Source organism: Platalea leucorodia (genome assembly GCF_965183815.1).
Source record: "Platalea leucorodia genome assembly, chromosome: 8".
In the NCBI taxonomy this organism is placed as follows: domain Eukaryota; kingdom Metazoa; phylum Chordata; class Aves; order Pelecaniformes; family Threskiornithidae; genus Platalea; species Platalea leucorodia.
The window spans coordinates 30,383,211-30,406,875 of record NC_138830.1 but is presented as its reverse complement, the minus strand read 5'-3'; the positions used below and the strand labels follow the sequence as shown (position 1 = coordinate 30,406,875).

Here is a 23,665-nt window from a genome sequence, read left to right as displayed (position 1 = left end):
ACACTGGCTGCCCGCAGGTCCCCCCCGCAACAGCTTCCCTGCAACCCCCTTCCCCCAGCTGCCCCTGGTACCTTATGGACCCAGCCAGGAGGGGGTTGAAGGCGTAGAGCCAGTCGTGCATGTCCTTGTCACTGCTTGCCTGCAGCAGGATGCCCCGGTGCTCCGTGCACACCGCAAACGTGTTCGGCGTCTGCCGGGGAAGAGCCGGGGCTGAGTCCCTTGCCCGAGGGGGTGCACGGAGTGGGGCTGGCTCCCAGCGCCCTACCTTGAGCATGGCCTGTTGGTCCTCACTGTACTCCACCTGGGCCTTGGAGAGGTTGAGTATGGCCCTCTCAACCGCATCCTTGTCCGAGTTGTAGATGTAGACGTATGGGCGCCGGACCACCACAAAGCGCTTCACCCACCCATTGGTGTGGGGCTCCAGAAAGTGCAAGTAGCCCTTTTTGGAGACGATGGGACTGCAGAAGGTACCAAGGTCAGGGTGGGACACAGACCACGAGGAGATGGCAATGGTAGGGCACGGTCCCCCCCAGCCCCAAGGCACTCCCCTCACTGGCTGCCCCAGCCACTCCTACCTGACCCGGATCTCCTGGATGTCAGGCACCAGCAAACGCTGGGGCTCCTTCTCCTCCTCAGGCCGGCGGGACGGGGACTTCTTCTGCTCTCTTTCTACCACAGGCTCCAGGTCAGGGCTCTCTGCCCTGGAGGAGATCTGGGGAGGTCTGGGGAGGGAGGAGAGGCCGGGGTGGAGGAGGAGTGATGGCTGGGGAACACCCATCGACCAGGACTGCATCCCAGTGGTACAGCTGCCCTGCTAGGGGGACGCTGGGGCATCACCTGAATCTTCCAGCCACCTTCCTACCTGACCTCCATGGCGTTGTAGCGTCCTTCCACCAGTGATGGGCAGGTCGAGGAGGGGGTGAGAGTGGTGACCCCAAGAGCTGGCATGGAGGGGTCTCTCATCAGGGTCACAGACATTTCGGACAGCTGTGGAGGAGTGGAGGCGTGGACTTGAGTTTCTGTCTGAAGCCGGGCACAGGCAAAGGACCAGGCGCCTGCTCATATGGGGAGAGGCAAGACCTCCGGCCGGCGGGGTCCTCTCCTGGCACAGTCCCCAGAGCCAGCAGCTCCGGGAACACCAGGGTGAGCAGAGGGAGCAGGGATCCTGGAGCAGGGACCACTCACGCTATGGTGGCCATCTGGGCCCCACCCAGCCAGTCCCCCTGGGCCATGCATCCCTCCCGGCCCCCACCAGCCTGACGGAGCCTCAGGCAGCAGCAGTACCTTGCTCTCACTGGCGCTAACGCAGACATGGCTGTGGCTGTACTCCCTGTTGAAGGTGTGCGTGAGCAGGCGCAAGCACTGCAGAGAGAGGAGGAGGACAGTGGGGCAGGAGGCACTTCCTCCACCCTCCTCCTCCAGCTCCTCTTGGGCTTTCTCCTGCTGCAACCCCCTGCCACCCTGTGGGACCCCCTTCCCAGCTTCATCCCCACAAGCTGGGGATGCTGCAGGATGGTACCTTCACGGCCAGCTCCTTTTGCCTCTCACTGGGGGTCTCGAGGGGAGAGGTGCGGCCCTCAGGGGCCCCATCAGCAGAGAGTGGGGAGGAGACACAGGAGGTGCTTCGGGACTCGGAGTCCTCACTGGAGCAGGGGGACAGGGTCTCCAGGCCCAGGCGCTGGGTCGTCTCCAGCTTCTCACGCAGGAGCAGGTAATGCCTTGTCTTCTCCACCTGGGTACAGGCAGCCAGGCTCAGGGATGGCCCCTTCCCCCCACAGGCATCCTTTCAGGGACCATGCTTCCCAGGCCCCGTTAACCCCATCTGCTCATCATAGAATCATAGAATTGTTTAGGTTGGAAAAGACCTTTAAGATCATCAAGTCCAACCGTTAACCTAGCCCTGCCAAGTCCACCACTAAACCATGTCCCTAAGCACCACATCTACCCGTCTTTTAAATACCTCCAGGGATCGGGATTCAACCACTTCCCTGGGCAGTCTGTTCCAATGCTTGACAACCCTTTCGGTGAAGAAGTTTTCCTAATATCCAACCTAAACCTCCCCGGCGCAACTTGAGGCCATTTCCTCTTGTTCTATCGCTCGTTACTGGGGAGAAGAGACTGACCCCCCACCTCACTACAACCTCCTTTCAGGTAGTTGTACAGAGCAATAAGGTCTCCCCTCAGCCTCCTTTTCTCCAGAGTAAACAACCCCAGTTCTCTCAGCCGCTTCTCATAAGCTCTAGACCCTTCACCAGCCTCATTGCCCTTCTCTGGACACGCTCCAGCACCTCAATGTCCTTCTTGTAGTGAGGGGCCCAAAACTGAACACAGTACTCGAGGTGTGGCCTCACCAGTGCCAAGTACAGGGGGACGATCGCTTCCCCAGTCCTGCTGGCCACAGTATTCCTGATGCAAGCCAGGGTGCTATTGGCCTTCTTGGCCACCTGAGCACACTGCTGGCTCATATTCAGCCATCTGCCAACCAACACCCCCAGGTCCTTTTCCGCCAGACAGCTCTCCAGCCACTCTTCCCCAAGCCTGTAGCGTTGCATGGGGTTGTTGTGACTGAAGTGCAGGACCCGGCACTTAGCCTTGTTGAACCTCATACAATTGGCCTTGGCCCATTGATCCAGCCTGTCCAGATCCCTCTGTAGGGCCTTCCTACCTTCAGGCAGATCAACACTCCCACCCAACTTGGTGTCATCTGCAAACTTACTGAGGGTGCCCTCGATCCCCTCATCCAGATCATTGATAAAGATATTAAACAGAACTGGCCCCAAGTAGTGAGCCCTGGGGAACACCACTTGTAACCGGCCGCCAACTGGATTTAACTCCATTCACCACAACTCTTTGGGCCCGGCCATCCATCCAGTTTTTTACCCAGCAAAGAGTACACCTGTCCAAGCCATAAGCAGGCAGTTTCTCCAGGAGAATGCTGTGGGAAATGGCGTCAAAGGCCTTACTAAAGTCCAGGTAGACAACATCCACATTAACAACATTAGCTTCGGGTCTGCTGGGAGCTGGCTAGCAGCAATGCACAGGAAAGCACGGGTGGCACAACCCCACTCCTGCCTCCTCCCACGACCGGGAGGGCTGAGACCTCCCCGGGTTGGGAATCCCACTGGCACTGGCAGGGCGAGGGGCTGAGCTGCAAATTGCACATTCTCCATCCGTCTCTAGCCCAGACTCTTACTTCTTGCAGGAGGCTGAGTTTCTCCAGCTCCCACTGATGGTCAAGGATGAGGCTGTCGCTGCGGGGCCGCCAGCCAGCCAGGTTCTCCTCTCCCCTCACGTAGGCTACGGAGGTGTCCAGCACGCGCCGGCGGCGTCTCTGCATGCCTGCGGGGACAGATGCACAGCTGGGGGGACAGACACACAACCCCGACCCTGACCACCATGCTGTGCCTCCTGGCCTCACAGTGAACACCCGGGCAGAGGCACAGCACCCACCTGGGCTGCCAGCATCAGCCACGCGGCAGAGGCTGAGCTCGTAGACTCCTGTCACGCGGTTGCTGCAAGCAAAGGGAGATGAGGTGTTACCGGCTCTGGATCATCCCCATGCCCCAGTTATTTCGCCCAGGCTGCTGGGATACCCCAGGAGGGCTCAAATCCCCGAGTCCAAATCCTCTCCTTCCCCCGAAAGGCAGGAGTATCCCTGTACCTCTCAGAAGCCCGCAGGCTGCCACTGCCAAAAAGGTTGCGGATGGAGCGGGAGGCAGGAAGCTTGGCGTCCCGGGAGTAGAAAACCATGCAGAAGTCTTTGGTGATGACGGCGGGCTGAGTGCAGTTCTCCATCTGCAGCAGGGCAGGGGGGGAGGCATCAGAGTGCCTGCGGCTTGGCAGCCCAGCAGGTCTCTCCCACCCCTGGTGCCCAGCGGTTCCCACTCCCAGGATCCCGCAGGGCCCCCAAGCACCAGGTTGAATCCTGCACCCTGTTAGCATTGGTGCCAGCTAAGGAGGGGTTCACACTGGCTGCACCCCAACAGTGGGGAAATACCAGACTTTGCTGGCATTATAATGGCCCTGACTAAGGTCCTTGCCTCGATGTAGGCAGAAAGGGTGATGTAGATTTTCTCCCGGTACGGGGTGACACGGTTGAGGAGCAATGAATTGTGCATGGAGCTATCCCACGCCGTCTCAAACTGGTAGAAAGTCCTGCCAAAAAAAATAGCAGAGCCAGTAAAACAACCCCCCCAGAATCGCAGGTGAGCAAGCAAGGAGAGGCCATTGTCCCCCTCCGCAGCGCAGCAGCAGGCCTGCAAGGACACACAGACATGCACGCGTGTCGGGGACAGATGGGGACAGCCACTCCAGAGGGCGCAGGCTCAAGGCAAAGGGGGACAAGGCATGGCGGGAGGAGGACGTGGCGTATTCGAAACAGCCAGCAGACCAGAGTTTTGGGTAGGAGGGACTGCAGGAGAAGGGGGGGCCTCAGCTGGGGTGCAGGCAAGGCAGGGCAGGCTGGGAAGGCAAAGGAGGGCAAAGGAGGGTGCATGCCCCACCCCAGTGCTCAGAGTGGGGGGCTGCCAGCCCCAGCATGCCCAGGCCAGGTCCCCACCATCCAGTCTGGGGCACGCAGCACCTTCCGGCCCCCACCAAGAGCAGCTGCCACTGTTCAGGTGACGATGGCCAGAAGGGAAAGGAGGGAGGATGCTCAGCACTAGGGGGTTGCTGCCAGCCCACCCCTGGGAGAGCAGCCCCCCCACCAGCCAGGTCCCCTTCTCCAGTGCTGCCCCCATCTGCCAGTCCTGAGCCCCAGCAGGACCCAGGGACCACGATTTGGTGGCTGGCCCCTGTCAGGCTGTCTCCCCCAGCTCTTGCTCTGCCCTGATCACCAGTCCCATCCATCCCCATTCCCACTGGCCTGCATCGCTCCCCTCACTGTGTTTTCCATGGCTCCCAGGCTGGGAGAAGGAGTGGTGGACACCTGGCCCCACTCGCCCAGTGCCTACAGGGTCCCGTAGAGGATGGCGCAGCCACCCAGAGCAAGAGCAGCAACTGCCCTCTTCAGGTCAAGCAATCAAGGGTGGGGGAAGCAGAAGGAAGCTCCAGTTTGAGAGCATGGAGGATTCCCATTTCACCCCCTGCCCCGCTCCTGGGCTCCCTCCTGGGCCAGCCTTGGGGTTATGGGACACGCACTCCCCAAAGCCACCCAGAGCTGCTGCAGCCCCAGCTCCTGCCTGAGCATCCTCAGGAAGCCATGGCTCAGCGATGTCTCAACAAGGACACTTTCGCACATCCCTGAAGCAGCATCAAGGCGGCTGAGGGGCTCTTTTAACGAGAGCCGGGGCAGCCAGGAGCGGGGAGAGCCTCTCAGCTGTGATTGCCCCCGCGATGGAAGAAGAGGGAGAGTGACGCCTTCAGAAGGTGTATAAAATACATAAAAAAACCCCACATGAGACACAGCCAAGGTGAAGGATCGCTTTGCAGACACAGGTCACTTGAGAAGAGAGTAGCTCCCCAGGGAGGATGAGGAGAAGAGGAGCCTCAGGGGAGGGAGGAAAGAGCAAAAAGCAAAGGGAGGAGGCAAAGGAGAAAGAGAGAAAAGCAGGAGGGACCAGACCGAGTGGGTGCACGCAAAATACCTAGTGTCATTTCCGAACGAAATGCTATAAGTGGAAGGCGACCCAAGGACAAACACATACACGTACACACACAGAAAAATGAAAGGTCAGAAAGCATCATCCATACAGGGCTGACACAGGAGCAGGGCCATGAGGAAGGGGAGCCCCTCTCGAGGGGACTCGCCCCGTATCAGCACCACTGGCCGAAGGAGCTCCTGCCTAGCTGGACCCCAAATCAGAGCCCAGAAGAAGCTTGGTGAGGGCAGACAGAGGTTTACCTGCTTGGGTGAAAGCCCTCTGCCTCCCACCTTCCTCGTAATCTGGCAGCTGGGAAGCAAGCACATGCATGCTCCCCATCCCCTTAACTCTGCCCTCGCTGCCATCCCATGGCAAGGAGCTCCCACCCAGCACAGCCCCCCAGGAAGGTGCCCGTCAGGGGGGGAACCAGCCATACCACTGCCACCCACGGATAATTTATTGGCCTGTCCCCTGCTCCACAAAGAGAGCATCACTGTGCTGAAAGCCCACGGGCAATGCCAGCGTGAGCCCACGTGCTCCTGCAGCGGGGAGGTGGATCTGAGCTGCATCCATCTCCCTGCACCCCGGAGGGGACAAGGTGCTGCTGGAGGGACAGCTCTGCCCTTGGGCATCTCCGAGCATGACCAGCTTCTAGGTGCTGTCGGGAGGACGACTTCCCAGGCACACAGCTATGGAGCCCACCAGGACTCGGGAGATCCAATCCCCTGTCTCCCAGATGCATCCCCCTCTTCTTCAACCGTGGGACATGGTGGCAGTCCGCCCCCTCCTCTGGGGCCTCGGCAATGCGCCCATCCAGAGGCTGGCAACAGCATCTGGGTCAGGCGGCTCTTGCCCATGCACCACACTCCAGGCTCACCCTACAGTCCCTGCTGAACTGCCTGCATCCCCGAACAGCCGCTTCTCCCGTTACACAGGGGTATAACAGCCCGTGCCATGTATGGGTGTGCACACCCACTGTCGTGCCTGCGTACAGACACTCACCGCTCTTATGCCACGCCTATGCCCGCGGGACTACCGTGCACAGGGTGGGCAGCCACTGCACGTGCCGCCGTACCAGCCGGTGGTGCTGCCACCATCACCAGGTGCCTGGGCGAGCGCTGGAGGCACCCCAAAGCCCCCACCGTGGTCCGCACCAGCCCTGTGGCTACTCCATGTGGCACCGGGGGTTGAGCTGGGGCTGAGGCGGGAGGCAACAAGGGGGCGGCACACTTGGCGCCGGATGCCAGAGAGATGGGAGAGCAGCGAAGTCAAAAAGCAAGAAGAAAACCCAAATCAGGCGATGGGGACACAGGCGTGCGAGGGGGAGCGGCAGCCAGCGACAGCGCGGCCCAAACAAACAGCAAAAGGGGCTAAGTGAGCGAGAGGTGCCAGGGCAGGAGGGAGGAAGGACAGGGCATGTGGAAAGATGGGGGGCTGGATGTCCAAGTGATGCCTCTGGCGGCAGTGAGTGCCCTGAGGTGAGGGGGGAGAAAGAAAGGAGAGAGGAAGGGGGGGTGGAAAAAAAACCAATGGAAACAAATAATACCTAGGCATATCCGAATCAAGAAACTGCCTGCGGAAACACAAAACAATCACATGGTTAGTGTGGGCTTGGATGGGTGGCAGCAGCGGAGAGAAGCAAGGAGGGACCCTGGGCACTGCCCCCCGCGCCTCCTCCCTGGGCGCTCTATGCAGGGATGGATGGGTGCTGGGGAAGGAGCCGTACCACTCCCCCTGTCTCCTCCTGAGTGGTTCTGGGGGACTGGGGAGGCTGAGGGGGGAGCCAGGGCTGCTCTGGGCAATGGAGGCTGCATGGCATAAGGCAGCGAAGCAGGGAGTGCAAGCAGCCAGGGAGGAGGGTGAAGCGGGACCTGGCTCTGCCCGCTGCCCTCCTTCTGCCCATTCTTGAGGGCTGCTGGGGCCAAAGCATGCGCACCTGCATGCGGGATGGAAGCGCAGCGGGAGGGGTGTGCAGTGAGTGCCCCTCGGCATCCTGCAGGAAGCCAGCTGCTCCCTCCTGCCCCTGCCCAGCCCTGGGCAGGCTTGACGGGATGGATACAGGACAGATACGGCATGCACACTGGCCCGCAGCCCCGATTCGGCACTGGCCCTGAGGCACAGACCCTCTAAGCATGCAGGTGAGGCGGGCTCTTGCAAAACCTGAGCCCCCCCATCTCCCCGCTTCTCTCCACACCCCAAGCATCCCCCCAGCCCGAGCTGTGGCCCTTGCCCTGCAGGACCTGTGAGGGGAAGGCAGGAGCAGGAGCCATGTCCCCCCTGCCAAGCTATGCTAGAGATGCTGAAGATCCTATCTGGCTGCACCCGGGACCAACGGGCCAGATCAGGAGCTGACAAAACAGCGAAGCCCCAGGAGCCCGTGGGCGCCACAGCCACCCAGCAACCCAGCAAAAACCACCACAGCTCTGCTGGGCCAAGCCCTCCTTGCCCAACTGTCCCCGCCTGGCCTTCCTCTGTTGTCCCTGTGGCTGTGCCAAAGTCTCCTGGTCTGATATTCACACACATACCCGAGCCCATGATTCAGCTCTGCTGCCTGGGTACCATGTGCCTGCCACTCCACCATGTCCAGGAGCTGCCCCAGGAGTGCTGCAGGGTGGCATCTCCCCTCCGGAGCCCCGTCACCCCCCACCCCGAAAACACCCTGCCTTGGGACAGGCCACCTTGGGGCAGCAGTGAAAGAAAACAGTGAAGAAAACAAGGGGAAAAGTGGTCCTCGCTCCCCACCGGGATGCTCCTATGCCAGCAACCGCCACGCACGCAGCCCAGGACCAGTCCCGCTGCTCCTGGTGCTGCAAATGACCGTCCCCATCTTGTTGCAGCTGCCCACATGCACACGTTCTGGCCAGGGACCCCCCATCAGTTCCACAAGTTTTGCCAGCAGCACTGGTGCAGAGGAGAGCTCTGCCCTCTGCACCCATCACTCCCCCTTGCGACTGCAGGACCCAGCCAGGGAGATCTCAGAGATCAAATCCTCCGGCCCCGCTGCTCCCACACCCCTGGCAAACCCACAGCAGGGACACAGCCCCCTGGGACAGGCATGAAGGGGCAGGCATCCTCAAAGTCACCTGGTAGCAATGAGGGATGGCTTTCCTGCATCACCCCTGCAGAGACAGGGACCAGCCACAGGCATTACGTGGCCCTTCCAGTGAGTTTGCTGGGACACGGGACAAATAGTCCTTCATGGCAAGTCGTGTCGCATGGTCAGTACATCCTCCCGGCACCGGCACCAACCGGCTCTCTGTGCCAGGTGGTCACAGCCACCACTGGAGAGCAGGACCCCCACCCAAATTCCCTGTAGTGCCAAAGCCCAGCACGGAGAGGCCTCGTGGAGAAGGAGGAAGGGGGCTGGCAGCCCTGAACCCCAAGACCCTCTGAAGCTCCAGAAAAGCCCCACCCTGAAGCAGCAACAGGTCGGCAGGACCCTGTGGAGGGGCTGAGAGCCCCCCCCAGGGGAGAGAGGGGCTCCCCACATCCACCCCCAGCCCTCACCACAGCAGGGAAAGAGTAAGAGAAGAAGCAGCACGCACCGGTCATCCTGGGAGGGGTGGATGTACCCAGAGGAGAGGATGTTCAGGGACAGGATGTTGGGGTCAATGAGAGACTCGTCTGCTTCTGGGGTGTTCCGGATCCGACCTGCAAGCACAGCATGGGGATGCTGTTCAGGTGACAGGTGGTGGTCCTGTGAGCGTCCCCGTGAGGGGCAGGGGCAGCCAGCCTGCCTGCATCCCCCAGCAGACACCTCGTCACAGGCAGCAGCCACCCGGCGCTTGGCCACGCAGCGCCAGAGGTCCTGGCCCAGCTCTTGGACATGGTGCCTAGGACTGAGGCGCCCTGCCCACACGGCATCCTGGTGTCACCTGTCAGGCAGCTGCCGCTTTGCTATTGCAGGGCAGGAGGGGAGACAAGGTGTAAAGCCCCGCATGGGAACATGGGTGAGAAACAGCCCAAGAGGATGCTCGGGAGCTCGGTGGGCTGGGGGTTGCTCACAGCCCACCCAACCTGGCTTGGCTTACCCACAACCAGCTCCCGCACTTCCTTCCAGCGGATGAGGCTGCCTGTTTCGTGCACCAAAGTGACAGTGATTCTCCTCTGGATGCCCTGAGACCCATGAGGCCAGAGAGAAGGGACAGTGGTTAACAGCTCCCGGCAGGAGCCAGAACCAGGAGGGCATCTCGGTGAGGGAGTACCTGGTGGAGGAGGAAGGTCCCATGGCACGGCATGCCTCCACGGTGGTCCACGACGGCAGGGATGTAGCTGGAAGAAAGGATCGCAGCATGACACAGAGCCCCATCAGCCTGCCCAGAGGTGCTGAGCACTGGGCAAATCACTGTGCTGCCTCCCTCTCCTTCTTGCTCCCCTTTCCAGCAGGACTTACTCGCCATTGGCCTCCAGCTCACAGATCTCAAAGAAGACCATCAGGTCATACTTGCACTGGCATGGGCCGGCGCTGGGCCGAGTCATGGTGCTCAGCTTCGTCGCAGGTACTGCGGTAGGTCAGAAAGAGGCGAGCTTGCCACTGACACTTGGAGTGAGGCACGTGATGGCCCGCAGGGTAAGGACAGAGCAGGCAGAGGCCACAGGGAGACACACAGAGGCAGCAGCAAGGCAGGAGGGAGTGCGTAAAGGGGGACAGCCCCATCCCAGGGCCCTCGCTGACTACCGGTGTACCTTCTCCCATGCCTAAGGCGGAGTAGCAAGGGTGACGGGATGCAGCCAGCCTCACCCATCCCTGAGATGCACACCCTGAGTGTGTAGCCCCAGAACAGACACATCTCAAACCACGCAGCACTGCTCCAGGGCCCACTCAGCGACAGCCGCTCAGGGACAGCCTCTCCGGAACAGCCAGAGGGAGGTTCCCCCGGTGCTGGTGCAGTGACCACAGAGCAAACCATGGCGCTCAGCCAAACCCCAACAACTCGGGTCTCAGCGGCCAGAGCACAGCAGGGACCCCACAGCCCCTGTGGGATGGCTGGGCTGGATGGCCATCTGAGCCATCCAGGGCAGGTAGCCTCCTCCCTGCCACTCTGCAGGAGGTGAGAAGGGGGCTTTGCATCAACCAGGTGCTGTGGGAATGGGTGCCAAGGGCTTTCGGGTGCTCTGGTCCACAGTACATTTTGTGGTGCCCCTGGGGTCCTAACTGGTCCCCCTGGGGAAGGGGACCCCGCACCCAAAACGGGGACTGCGGGCAGGTAGAGGAGCAGGAGGCCAGACCACCTACCTGGTTTGGAGAGTGGCATCACACGGGGGAAGTGGCGCCGGGATGGCCTCAGCGGGCTGCAGAGAGAACCGGCTCAGTTAAAGCATCCACAGAGACCCCCAAACCCAGCCAACCTCACCTATGCTCCAGGGCCACCCCTTCCCGCCACCTGCCCCTGCCTTTCTCTGTGTCCCCAGGAGGCCAGCTGCACTGGGTGCCCCTGTGGCTGGCCCAGGGCACACCCACCTCAGGACATCCTTGCAGAGGGGTGGGAAGGGGTGCTGCTGGTAGTGCCCAAAGACTTCAAATACAATTGGCTGGCTCTTGATGTATTCAACGAAGGACTTGGTCACCTCTACGGCGATCTGGAAGAGAAACAGCCATCGACGGCACAGTTTAGCTGGGGAAGGGATGCAGCCTGCAACAGCACCAGGGAGGTGGAAGGGTGAAAGCCTGTCCAATTGCCTGCATCCCTCACCCATCCCCTTCCCTGTGGCCCGGGGATGCCCTCCCCACTGAGACCACTGCCATGAAATCCCAGCCTTTTCAGGAGGAGGGCAGCAGCTTTTGGCCTTTTCCCCACACATCCACCTTGTCTAACGTTGGCTTAACAGGCTGGGAAAGCCAGGAGGAAGCTGCTCCCCTGGGGAGAAGATCCAGCCAATGGCCCCACAGAGACCCTGGCAGCCGTGGGGGTGAACAGGTGTGGGCAGGGGAAGGGTACGCACGTTTTGGACGTGATAGAAGCCCAGCGGTGGCCCCCGTCCTGTGTTCTTCAAGGGCTCTGTCGAAAAGGCCTCATCATGGCGATGGATGAAGCTGTGGAGGGAAGGAAGGTGGCTCGGGGTCTGCGGGATGGGGACATGCCGGAGCAGGGAGGGGAGAGGGGGCAGAGAAGAGCCCACTCTTCCCAGGGCGGCTTCCCACACCCTGGACTGGGACAGGACCCCCCCAAAGCTGATGGGAGCCTCTCCCTGCCTTTTGCCAGTGATCAAACAAGGTACTGGACAAGTGCATGGGCTCATTCTGCAGCCCTTGGTTTTGCCTCCCAATCCATGAAGGGCTCAGAGGTGGGGGGGGCTGGGACTCCCTGATGTTCACCGCCAGCCCCGAGGCGATGGCCAGACCATGGTGGGAGACGTGGGGCCAGGGGACACTGGGGACTTACTTGAACTGGCAGAAGATGTCTGCATATTCTGCAGAGATGCTGGAGGCTTGCAGGACTGTCACACGAAAAGTGAAGATGCTGCCCAGCTTCAGGTGGTCCAGAGCCGTCTCCAGTGGCCCGTCTGGCGCAGGCTTCTCCGGGCTGTCCAGAAGAAGGTCTTCTGGGGTCACTGTGGGGAGGGGAAGGTCCTCAGCAAGGCGGTGGTGTTACCCCCTCGGTGTCTGCCAGCAGCCCCGCACTGGGGCAGGGGGCTTTTGGTGCTTGGGTGGGCACAGGAGGCTGGCTGCCGGGGTGGGGGGCTGCTCCCCAACCGCTTGTCAGCACCCTCTCACCTGCACAGGTGTTGTTGTTGACTTCATCAGCAGAGGGACCCATGTCGCTGACCTGCCCCTGGCCTTCGACAATGCGCAGCTCCTCCTGGGAGGTCCCCGAGCGAGACATCCCCACGGCCGGGCATGACTCTGACTGGAACTGCACCAGGATTGCGGCTCAGGGACACTGGTGGTCCCAGAGGTGGTCCTGATTGCATTGCCACCACTGCCCCAAGCACTGGGGCACCTCCAGCTCTCCCCTCCCACCCCACGGCAGCCCCCCGCTGGGACACAGGCAAGAGCATGCTGCACCGGTAGGTGCTGGAAGGCTGAGGGCTGCCAGGTGGACTGGGAGCACGGTCCCTTCAGTGTGATGCCTGCACCTCTGGGAGCCTGGTGGTCCCCATGGGGAGCATCGCCATGGCAGGCAGGGGTCTGCGGTCCCTGGGCACCCACCAAGAGCCAGCTGCCACCGTACCTTCTCAAAGTGCTGGTCATCGAAGGATATCTTGGCTGTCCCTGACTGCCGCACGCCAGAGCCGTAGTCGGGGGCTTCCTCATCCGCTGGAGGAGGGATGGGGGTGAGCTGGCTTGGGGGGCGCGGGGTATGTGAGGGGTACATTTGGGGGGTGTCCCCCTCCTACCTGAGATAGCCTGGACGGCCACGCGTAGGAAGCCCTTCACCTCGCCCTTCTCGCTGACGATGGCCACGCGGTGGACCAGGGGCACGGGGTAGAGGAGGTTGCTCAGGTAGACGAAGGCCCTGCCAGAGAGGGGGGGACACACACAACACGGGGGGGAGCGGTCACTGCTCCCACCCGCGGGTCCCCAGGCACAGGTGGCATGGCCGCCGGCGGCCGGGATCCCAGGTCACCGTTCACGGCGCAACCGCGGCACTGCAAAGCAAAACTAAAGAGAAAGCAGCCAGGGCCAGCCGAGAGGGGCAGGGAGCGGGCAGGCAGCGTGCTGCAGGAAGGCGGGCGGGCAGCGCGCCGCAGGCAGCACTACGAAGCAGAAGGGGCTCGCGTACCTCTCCGGCTGTCACCTCCGTGGCGGACGGGGAGGGGAGGGGGGCTGTGCTGGTGCCAACCTGAAGCTGGGAGGGAAGAGGACCTTCTCTGAGGTGGAGAGCCGGAGGACTAGGGCAGGAGGTGTTGCAACACGACTCGGGGACGGCTGCGGAGTCACCTTGGAGGGACAAGGGCAAGGCAAGGGGGAAAGGGAGGGTGACAAGGGAGGTAAGGGCCAGTGGGATCAAAGGAAGGGAGAGGAGGAGGTCCTGGCCAGAGGCCAGAAGCCTCCTGAGATGAACCTGCCAGGGAAGTCCTGGCCCCGGCTCTGCCCATGGTGTCGCAGGACCACTGGTGGCTGCAGGTGGCCTTTGCCCAGCTGGGAGGGAGGCTGCATGGCGTGGCTGGCGGAATTGGCAGCGTGTGTCCCCCCGCCCCATCCCTTGGCATGTGTGGCTTCGGGGTCCTGGGCTGCCCACCAGCGCGTCACAGGGACGGCACAGCCAGCTTCTTCCTGTGGGCGAGGAAGGAGCTGCCCACTCCCCATGCAGCAGGTCTGAGCCTCCCCGCCGTCCTCTGTGGCATCCAGGTCACTGACGTTACCGCAGCAGGGTGCCACGCTGGGGTTCAGTGTGATGGCCGCACCACGTCTCTGCCAGCACCTCCTGCCAGGCCACAGCTCCCTGTTTCTCCAGTGTTTTGCCTCCTCTTGCTACCTTCCTCAACCTCGCCGCTGGCTGGCTCACAATTTGATGGTCCTCCTGGCACTCTGGCAATGGTGGCACACTGTGCCCTCAGTGGTGACAAGTCACCTCCACAGCCTTTGGCGCTGAGCTCCCTGCCAAGCGGTGCGAACCACCCTTGCCTGCAAGGCAGCACCGCTTCCAGCAAGAGGGCGTGCATGGTGCCCGGCACCCCTCTGTGGGGTGCCCACCGGCATCTTGACACACAGCATCTTTGGGGGTCATGAAGCGGGATGGTGCTGGGGCTGGCCAGGACACTTCTGCTTCAGGAGGCTCCCATGAGGGTTGCATCTCCAGGCGGCTGGCAGCTCTGCTTGTGATGTCCCAGCCTCACAGGTGTCTTTGCAGACATCCAACAGCACCCAAAAGTGCCCAGGGGGCTCTTGCAGGAGGCTCCAGCCCAGCACTTGCTGTCCAAGCCCCAAAGTCCGGAGGTTCCCCCTGCTCTGGTGACTCCCATTGACCTCCAACCGCTGCTTGAGGCTTTTTCCACCCAAAGCATCTCCAAGGACTCAAGTTGTGGAAGCAAAGGTGATGCCCCATCACCGTCTCCTGCCAGGCCTGTCTCACCCCTCTTCTCAGAGGCCACCAGGGACAAGTGGCTGGACCATGCCAGGGCTTCCCGGCAGGACCGCATGCCTGGGAGGTCTCTAAAGCACTGGGATCTGGGTGCACCCACCCACTCGAAATCACAGGGCAGCTGGTGATGAAGCCGGGGGGGTGGAGAGGGGAGGAAAGAGGGGGAGGGGCAGGCGGGGAGGAGGGGGACAAGTGTGTCACTAGAGGAAGGAGGGCAGGGACACTAACCACAAGATTGGTGAGGTGCAAAGATGGCATGCTCAGATCAAAGAAAAGCCTTTCCAAAGGAAGACGAAAGTGAAATAACCCCAATTTTCGCCAAAGCTTTGGAGAGAGAGAGCCAGCAGCTAAAAAAACACCCCAGAAAAAAAAAAAAAGGAAAAAAAAAGAAAGAAAGGAAAAAAAATCAAAGACAAGGATCCAATCATAAACCAATCCAAGCACACTTCACAAGAAATGTGGCCGGCGGAGCTGCTGTGCGGGGAGCCAAACCCAGGGCAGACTCAAAAGAAGTCAGAAGGTGCCGAGCTCCGGGGAACGTGCTCCCAGCATGGAGCGGGGCCGCTGCTGCAGGGCCTTGTTTGGTTTTTTGAGGTGCCTCTGAGAGTTTTGGGGTTTTTTTTGATGGTTGGTTTTTTTTTTTTAAATAAGGAAAAAAGGAAAAAAAGAAAAAAAAAAAGGGGGGGAAGAACCCAGCTCTTTCGGTCTGAGGCTGCAGGACTCTTACCCCACCTCTGCCCTCTCTGCCTGCACTGGTCCCCCTCCTCCCCGCCTCACTGTCCGCACCTGCCTGGCAGGGATAAGCCTGGCTTTAGCACACCAAGGAAGAGGAGCTCCAGCTCCACCTGTCGGGGCAACCCCAGTGGGGAGAGGTTCACCGTCCTGAGTCCCTCTGGCTCCTGCCCGGGTCAGAGGCTCTGGGACAAGCTCCGGGTGCACATCCCCTTGGGAAAACCCCAAAGCAGAGCTGGCAGTACCACATTGCATTTTGGGGATAGGCAGATTGCAACTGGGTTTGGTGGCACAGCCGGTTTTGCAGCAGCTGGTGGGTTTCTCCACGCCAAGACCAATGGAGCCCAGGGGGGTCTCCTGGCCAACAGGTATGAGAAATCAAAGCTCTTGTCCTCGGCTGGAGCCAAGGAGGAGCTGGAGCCTACACCCGGGTCCCCGCAACCTCCCTGAACATCTCCTGTGCCAAGCTGGCAGGGAAGGCCCCAAGCCAAGCACCAGACAGTGAGAGAAAATGCCACTTTTCGCAGAGTTCTCATCTTCCTCCTGCGCCTGGCTCTCCCCTCACTCCCCTTGGCTTCATCCCCCTGACCACTTGGGGATATCCAAGCCTCCATGTCCAGGGGGGCTCACGCTGAACGACACAGCCAGGACGGCCAAGCCAGTGCCAGAGGCACGCATGGCTTCAAAGTGCCTGCGTGTCCCCAGCCAGTGGCACCGCGGGGTCATCCCGAGCTGGGTGGGAGGTGGCCCTCCCTGGGACAGAAACGCCCAGGACCGAGACGCCTGTGTGGCTGCTTCAGTGCTGGAGATGTGGCCGTGCTCCCCTTCTTGGGGGCCGCCCCAAAGAGGGACCTGCCTAAAGGGTCTCCGGTGGAGCTGGCGCCATCCGCCTTCCCCCGCTATCCCCTACCACCGCTGTGCTTGTCACAGCCCTACCTCGGTGCGCACCTCATCGCCCCGCCGGGCGCCCCGGGCTCAGCAGCAATCCCAGCTGGCCGGCCACCCCCTGCACCTCCAGGATGCCCCAGAGGTGGGAGTCGTGTCCGAAAGCAGTTCCCTCATGCGAAAGAGCTAGTTCCTTCCCGGCATGCTCTCCTAAAACCTCACCAACCTTCCTACTAAACTGAACAGGGGGGAGCGGTCGTAAAATGGATCCCGGCCATCACACAGCGGGCACTCCGGAAAGATGTCTTCCTCCAGGTCCTCCGCCTCCTCCTCCTCCTCCTCCTCCTCCTCCTCCTCCTGCCCCTGGTGCTGCTCGTCAGCAGGCTCGGTGATGTCGGAGTCGGGGTTCGAGAAGGTAGGGGAGGGGGTGAGATCAGCCATGCGCTCGCTCATGCATGTGTTGAAAAGAGGAGAGCTGTTGCAGCCAGAGATATCTGAACTAAGGTTAGTACAACAAGATAGAAGACAGGTTAACACTAGCTGTTCCAAACAGAGAGAGCAAGAATAGGAATTTTGCTTTTTGGGGGGGTTGGGGTTTTTTTCTCGGTTAGGTTTTGGGGTGAGGGTTTTTTCTGCTTAAACCAAGGGATGTCAGGAAATAAAGACCTGCCCTTCCAGTGCATCTCTAAAGGAAGCCACCAACAGCCATTGGCTATAAAGGGCAGAGAAAAGAGCGACCCAAGGAACAGCTGCAATCAATAGGGATTCCCCTCGCTGGCTTTGTGAGCAACATGGGGCTGGAGCGGGTGGCATGATGCTCGCCACCACCCCCACCACTGAAGGGAATCTCTCCACATGCCATGGCATGGGGCGGGATGCCTCCACAGCAGGTGCAGTTGGTTGGGCCATGCGGCTCAGCCCCCTGCTCCCCCTGCCCACCGGGGCAGACCCCTTCTCCGGGATGGCCCATCCTCATTGCTGGCACTGCACCCTTCCAACCGGTGTGCGGGAGGCGCACGGAGACACGCAGCACGTACCATACAGACGGATGCTTGGACACCAACGCGTGCACATGGACGCGTGCCCGCCAGGGCGGAGGTCACGACGGCATGGGCTCTCGGCCTGCTGGACAGCCGTGGCCCCCTGCCTCCCACCAGCGGCAAGCCAAGAGCCTGTGCCTCACAGCACTGTGTTACGGCAGGCAGCAGGAGCATTGCCAGCGGCTTGTGGGTCCCTCAGGGTCCCAGCAGCCAATGCGGAGGAGAGCCATGGCAGGCAAGATGGGCCCTGACCAGCACTGGGGGGGCAACGCATCCTCCCGCGGTGTGGCCCCAGGGAAACAAACGCCCTGTGCACGGCAGAGCCGGCGGCGCTTCCTCCTGCAGGGCTGCCTGCGGGTCCCAGCCATGCTTAGAAGGAGCCAAAGCGCTCACCTGCCAACCAGCCTGAACCAGGGGAAGCGGTCATAGAAAGGATCTCCACCGGTCACCACATTGTCACAGTCCTCGATGACACTAGAAGGCACTTCTGCTGCACGGTCATACATTTCACGCATCAGGTCCAGGCGTTGCCTGCAGGCAGAGGGGGGCACAGCGGGCAGCGGTGAGAAACTGGGCTGAGGCCGACCGAGCCCCCTCCAGCACAGGCATTGTTTACCCACCTCAGCTTCTCCAGGGTCCAGTAATGCGTCGCCCCGTTCTTCTGGTCCTGCACCTCTACGGCTACGATGGTCCGGGGGAATGGCCGCTTCTCCCGGTCCTTGGCAGCATCAGGAGGCAGCAGGTCGGGAGGAAGAGGTGAGTACAGTGTGTCTGTGAGGAGCACGAACTGGAACTGGACCTGGAGAGGGACAGAGGGGAACGGTGAGCTGCCCAGGAGGACAGCAGGCTCCGTGTGTTGCCTTTGGCAACTGCCTCCTCAGCATTTCCCAGGCTGCCCATGCTTGTGGCCTCTGCCATGGGTGCCGCAGCATGCCAGAGAGGAGCCCTCGGCACCCACCTTCTTCTTCAGCTCCACACTGATGGCATTGGCTTCCTTGAGGAAGATGGCATTGCCCCAGAGCAGGTCACGGAGGGAGGTGAACTGGTACCACTTCCACTTCCTAAAGGCCCAGAGGGCCAGCTCAAACTCCCGCTCCGTCCACTGCACTGTGGGGACACAGAGGGACAGTCACCCCACTGCCAGGAGCGAGGACATTGGTGCAGAGGTGCCCAGGGGACCCGCAGTCCTCTTCTTGCTCCCACAGAGAACATCAAAACCGTATGGTGGCACCCAGCCCTCACCTTCATCCTCAGGTTCTTCCTCTTCCTCGTTTGCCTCAGGGTAATACCTAGAGTCCATCTGCTTCTGCAAAGCCTCCAATTTGCTCTCATAGTCCTGAGGGAAGCAGGGAGACGGATGATGCAACCCACAAGGTGTGACCTTCCTCCATGCTGCCACATAGCGCTTCTCCCTGCCCACTACAGGAACCTGGCCTCCTCCCTCCTCTGGATCTGTGTTTATGGTGACAACCCCAGGAACTTAGGACACACAGAGCCACCCCATGCAAACATCTGTCAGAACCCGCTCATGCCTGGACAGCCTGAGAAGGAGCCAGGTCCTGGCCACCTACCAGCCTCTGCTGCTCGAGAAGGTAATTCGCCTCCTCCCGCTCCCTCCGGTACTGGTCCTCCAGTTCCTGGAGCCTGGCAGGAACAGGGAAGGAGAAGATGACCAACCTGGAGGTGAATACCCAATTCCCCATCGCCTCAGCCCCCGTGCCCTCACCGCTGCTCCATTTCCTGCTTCATGTCGATGCCCTGCTTCTCCAGCAGCTCTCTTTGGGCAAAAGCCCAGTCCACGGGCTCAGCAGGGGTCTCGGCACATGGGGTCCGCTCCCGCTCCTGCCGAGCCTGCTCGGGGTGGTTGAAGCGGAAGACGTGGCTCTTCCCCATGATGATGCGGTTTCCTACAGGGATACATGTGTGGTGGGGGGAAAGGGAATGGGTTTAATGTGGGACATCCTGGAGGGCCCCCATGGGATGGAGGAAGGCGGGTTAGAGCAGTGCTGGCGTACCAGCTCCAGGGACCCACCTGAACGCAGGATGCTGGGCTCTGTCACCTTTTTGCCATTCACATAGGTGTCAGCACCTTCACAAGGCTCCAGGGTCACAATTACTGCAGAGACAGTGGGAGGAGGAGAGAGGGAGCAAAGGTTAAGGTGGAAGCAGAGGGATAAATCCTGCATCTCCTGCTCCGCTGCTCCTGCAGCCTCAGAAAGGGAGAGCTGCCCCAGCCAGCACGCCAGGCACGGAGTGTGGGGACACCGGGGTACCCACTGGCAGCAACCACACCCTGGGCAACCAACAGGGCTCAGCCAACCTCATGTTAATCAGAGCAGTCCCAAGGACCAAAAGCAGCTGGAGACTGGACATGAGAGGAGATCAGAGCCTCCAGCACACATCTCCAGCCTCCCCAGGCTCGTCTCCCAAAGCTCTTTCACCCCTAGGTTCCTGCTGGTTTGCAGGGTGGGCTCTGCTTCGCATCTTGGCCAGGGGAATCATCTGCGGTTTGCTCTTCTCTCCCACCCTGATCTCCCTGGCTTGCCTCACCATGACAGCTTCCAAGTGCCTTGCACGAGCTTCCGTCCCAACTAGGTGAGGGCTGTAGCGTGCTCTGGAAGCACATAGAAGCCACAGCCATGTGGGAAGAGCCCCACAAGTCTGAGGAGGGCAAGACCCCCAGCTGAGGGCAGGTGCTGGGGACACGCAGAGGGACTGGGATCCCCAGGAAAGTGGAGCCCCTCCAGACAAGGAATACCTTCACCACCGGTTTTGGTGTCGCTGCGGAAAAGGCAGTGCTCTTCCTTAATGAAGTGCCCGCTGAGAACGATGTCCTGCCTCTTCTCTGCATCTTCCCGGCCAACCCTGCCAGGGGGAAACCCAGCTCAATCCTTCCTCAAAGCAGCCCCTCCCTGGGCCTCCCCCCAAAACCATCCTTGGGGCTGACAGGAGCCATCCTTGGTGCACAGCAGGACCAACATCCCTAACAAGATTGCCAGGCAAAGACATTTTTCCCACACAGATATGGCACTTTAGGGATGCCCCGGGAACAGCGCCCAGCCCAGGGACAGCTGTCACCCCACTGCCCACCTGGGCAAGTCAGGCACTGAGATATGGGCTAGGCTCCCACCGCTCCATGGGACCTGGCCCTCACCTTGTTATGCCGTCCTTGATGTAGTAGAGAAGACACTCAGACATGAGCGGGTCCTCGTTCAGGTTGACCAAGTGGGGCGTCTGGGAGAGACGAACAAGGAGTCACCCTGGTGTGCCCCATCTACCTGGGCACTGAGGGATGCTCCTAAGGGAGGTGGGAATTCAGCAGCACCTCAGGCTGCCCCCAGCACGGGCTCTCCTGCCCTCCGTAGCTCCAGGACAACATGCCCAGGCAGGTACTTTTCAAGGGGACTGCAGAGAACTGAGCAGCCAGGATGAGGAGGGCCTGCCTCCTTGCTTTCCTCCTCAAAGCGCTGAGCCCTGAGCACCCTTCCCCCAGCTGCCTTTGAAAATTTGTGTTGCAAACAGGCCCAACATGGAGCTGAACACTTCCCATGGGGAGTCCCTGATATGGCTTAGTGTCTCCTGGGGTGGGTCCCTGCTCGCCTGCACCGCGTGTGCACGGGTCCTTGCCTCACCATCACTCCCCTCCGCTGCAGACAGTGTATCTGAGGCAGAGACATGTCCCATGCAGCAGCTGGTTTAGGATGAGAGAAACTAAAAGTGCCCGTTTTCCTCCACTGACTGTACAAGGGCAGATAAAGCACTTAAAAGAGCAGGTCCCAGACCAGAGGTAGTGGAGACCTGAAGTTGTATCTCCAGGCTGAATTTCACTCCCTGGTCTCCTCCCTAACAGTTCCCTCCCATCACTTTCTTCCCTTGGGTCACAAACCACTTTGTTCTTGACAAGAGGGAAGTTTCTCCCCTGGCCACAGACCTCTCCAGCTGCAGCTAGCTTATCTCACCCCATCGCAAGCTGCTGTGATTGCACCTTCAGGCAACAGGCAAAGTCCCAGAAGTATCAGTAGGTGAAGTTCTGAGTTTCCCAGAAATAAGAGAGACCACAAGAAACATCTTACCAGCCTGCTGACACCCAGCATGCAGAGGTTTCCCCATCACAACAGTGCTACGAGCCCTGGCTGATAGGAGAGACTCACTCCAAATAGTGCAGGAGAGCTAGAGGTCAAGGGAAATGCAGGCTCTTCTCCATGGTGGCTGGCAGGAATAAGATGGCCTTAACATTTAACTTCAGGCTCCTCTAGGCAGACACATAGCCCCAGGGTCTGACACTCCTTCAGCTTGCAGTTTTTTTCCAGATTTGCAAGGCTGACTAGTAGAAGGCAGATGCTCTACCTTGCACTGAGCTCCTTGGAGACAAGCACCCCAGCGATGGCATACAGCAGGACAATGAAGTCCTTTTGCCCTTAACAAAATTATATTTTGCATGCTATCAACACTAACTTTCCTTGCCAGCCACTGGAGAAGTCAGAGAAGTTTCCACCCACCTTGCTGAAGAGCAAGGAGGCACCAAGACCACCACAGCAATGCCCCACCTCCAAGACCAAACTGCTTTGGGAAATAAACCCCCACACTTTCTACACAAACGTCTGGGGTCCTAACAGGCAGCAGCTGAGGCAAGAATGAGAAACAAAGACAATGGTGTAGAAATTTGTCCTTAGAGCAATGCCAAGGCACACAAGGGGAAGGTCCTGGAGCTTTCATCACCAAATGCCACCAACTCAGCTGAGGACACATGCACCTACTAAGACGTTTGGCCAAGCCAACCAGCATCAGCTTTCAGGGCAGCTCTCAAGAGCATCCCTCAGTGCGGCAGGAAAGCTGAGTCAGCGCGTCCTGGTCCTACCCACATGTGCCTGCATCTCGGCAGCCCGTGCTGCTCTGCACACTTCACAGGGTTGGGACTGTAAGCTGGATGTCACTACCATGATGGTTATACAGACAAGCAAGGGGCAGCAATGTGCTGTAACTGTTGGTTGGCAGGGTTCGCTGGCACACAAACTCTTTGGGGCACAGCCAGTATTTTCTTAGAAAATACTTTCCAGGATGCTACAAGCTATAAGGAGTATGGAATGTTTCCGCACCCACATTTCTCAGCGAGGACTTGCCGGTTTCAGGGGCAGCAATTTCAAATACCCCAAAGTATGGATTTTTATAAGCTGACACTGAAGTCCAACACAGCGATCATCAGCAAAGCCCAACCTGAATGGGGACAGCATTCAGGCAATGGGGGCTGGACATTCAGCCACGTGTTTCTACTGATGTTCGTACCCAGTAGGGTCAACACTGGGATCTACCCCATAGGTTTCAGAGCCAAGAAAAGGCTAGTGAAATATTTGGGGCTGGCTGGCAGTGACAGGGCAGGTCAGAAGGGAGCTGTGGGGGTACAAACCAGCCCTTGTTTGCCAGGAAGAAGAGAATAAGATGATCCTACCTTTTTAGGAGAGAAAACACCCAAGGTGCCTCCGTCCTCCCTCATGGCCACCCCCATTTCGGCCAGCAATGCTTCCCTGAAGGAGCAAGGGAAAGAAGAGCCTGTCAAAGCCCCATGAGTCTGCACTAGACAAGCCCAGGACAGGACCTGAGTCCATGGGTTTGCCCCACGAATCACAGCTGTAGGGCTTGCTTCAGCTCTCTCTCTGCCTCAGGAGAGTTTCTCAGAGCAGACCATGTCCGTGCAGGCTAATGTGGTAGGCACTGAGGTGCCTGGCAAGCAGCCAGGATACAGCTGGACAGTCAAATTGCCCAGCTGCCCCACAAACTGAACTGCTGTAGGCAAAGTGCAGAGGAGGGGAGATGCCTGGGGAACCCCACCCCGTACCATCCCATCCCACCCCAACCCACCCACCTCTCCATCCGGATTGCTTCCGTCCTCCGCAGCTTCTCCTCCCATGTCTCATTCAGCTCCGCAATGATCTTCTCCGTTTCCTGGCAAGCATGGGGTTAGCAGGGGGTTAGTGCGTCCTAAGGGCAGCAGACCTGCCCGGTCTGCCAGGCTCTGCCCAGCATGCCACAGCAGGACACTAGTCACAGTTTCAGGCTGGTTTAAATGAGCCGTGGCAGCATTTCACCCACATCTTTCCATCATCCTCATCTTCAAAGAGTCAAGCACGAAGACCAGCCTCTCCATCCCCTTGCTGCCAACCTGCTCCTGCGCCATGCTGAGCTGGGAGCACCCATCCTGAGCCAGGAGCGCTCATCCCACAGGGCAAAGGCAGCAGTCACCCCATGGGGAGGATGGCAGCACCAGGTGGACCCTATCACACCAAACTGTCTCCCGTCCAGCAGTCCAGAGCACTGGGCAGCTCTGAGTCTGTCCGCTCTGCAAGAGTGTGCCCAAGCATCACTTCCCATGAGCACAACCCATAATGGGTTTCCAGGAAATACC

The 23,665-nt window shown here is 60.0% G+C and overlaps 1 protein-coding gene across 18 annotated transcripts in view; it reads right to left on the bottom strand.

The window, feature by feature from the left end:
* The window catches only part of KIF1A (kinesin family member 1A), a gene marked incomplete at both ends in the record, with an annotated part of 34,692 nt that overhangs the window by 563 nt on the left and 10,464 nt on the right, over nt 1-23,665 (bottom strand). For 4 of the 18 annotated variants that reach the window (XM_082320985.1, XM_082320974.1, XM_082320972.1 and 1 more), the window contains 33 exons: nt 72-190; nt 266-458; nt 576-722; nt 863-987; nt 1,285-1,362; nt 1,520-1,732; nt 3,194-3,339; nt 3,451-3,512; nt 3,662-3,795; nt 4,041-4,155; nt 7,129-7,155; nt 9,128-9,233; nt 9,614-9,698; nt 9,788-9,854; nt 9,976-10,084; nt 10,819-10,874; nt 11,044-11,162; nt 11,526-11,616; nt 11,966-12,134; nt 12,298-12,436; nt 12,755-12,840; nt 12,921-13,039; nt 17,659-17,796; nt 17,886-18,064; nt 18,224-18,372; nt 18,508-18,601; nt 18,837-18,909; nt 18,992-19,172; nt 19,298-19,381; nt 20,024-20,130; nt 20,420-20,499; nt 22,712-22,787; nt 23,126-23,205. In XM_082320985.1, coding sequence (XP_082177111.1) covers nt 72-190; nt 266-458; nt 576-722; nt 863-987; nt 1,285-1,362; nt 1,520-1,732; nt 3,194-3,339; nt 3,451-3,512; nt 3,662-3,795; nt 4,041-4,155; nt 7,129-7,155; nt 9,128-9,233; nt 9,614-9,698; nt 9,788-9,854; nt 9,976-10,084; nt 10,819-10,874; nt 11,044-11,162; nt 11,526-11,616; nt 11,966-12,134; nt 12,298-12,436; nt 12,755-12,840; nt 12,921-13,039; nt 17,659-17,796; nt 17,886-18,064; nt 18,224-18,372; nt 18,508-18,601; nt 18,837-18,909; nt 18,992-19,172; nt 19,298-19,381; nt 20,024-20,130; nt 20,420-20,499; nt 22,712-22,787; nt 23,126-23,205 — 3,746 coding nt within the window. Of the gene's footprint in view, nt 1-71; nt 191-265; nt 459-575; nt 723-862; nt 988-1,284; nt 1,363-1,519; nt 1,733-3,193; nt 3,340-3,450; nt 3,513-3,661; nt 3,796-4,040; nt 4,156-5,585; nt 5,610-7,128; nt 7,156-9,127; nt 9,340-9,613; nt 9,699-9,787; nt 9,855-9,975; nt 10,085-10,818; nt 10,875-11,043; nt 11,163-11,525; nt 11,617-11,965; nt 12,135-12,297; nt 12,437-12,754; nt 12,841-12,920; nt 13,040-16,451; nt 16,725-17,658; nt 17,797-17,885; nt 18,065-18,223; nt 18,373-18,507; nt 18,602-18,836; nt 18,910-18,991; nt 19,173-19,297; nt 19,382-20,023; nt 20,131-20,419; nt 20,500-22,711; nt 22,788-23,125; nt 23,206-23,665 lie in introns of all 18 variants that reach the window. The other 14 variants (XM_082320987.1, XM_082320976.1, XM_082320973.1 and 11 more) reach the window with 7 other exon arrangements.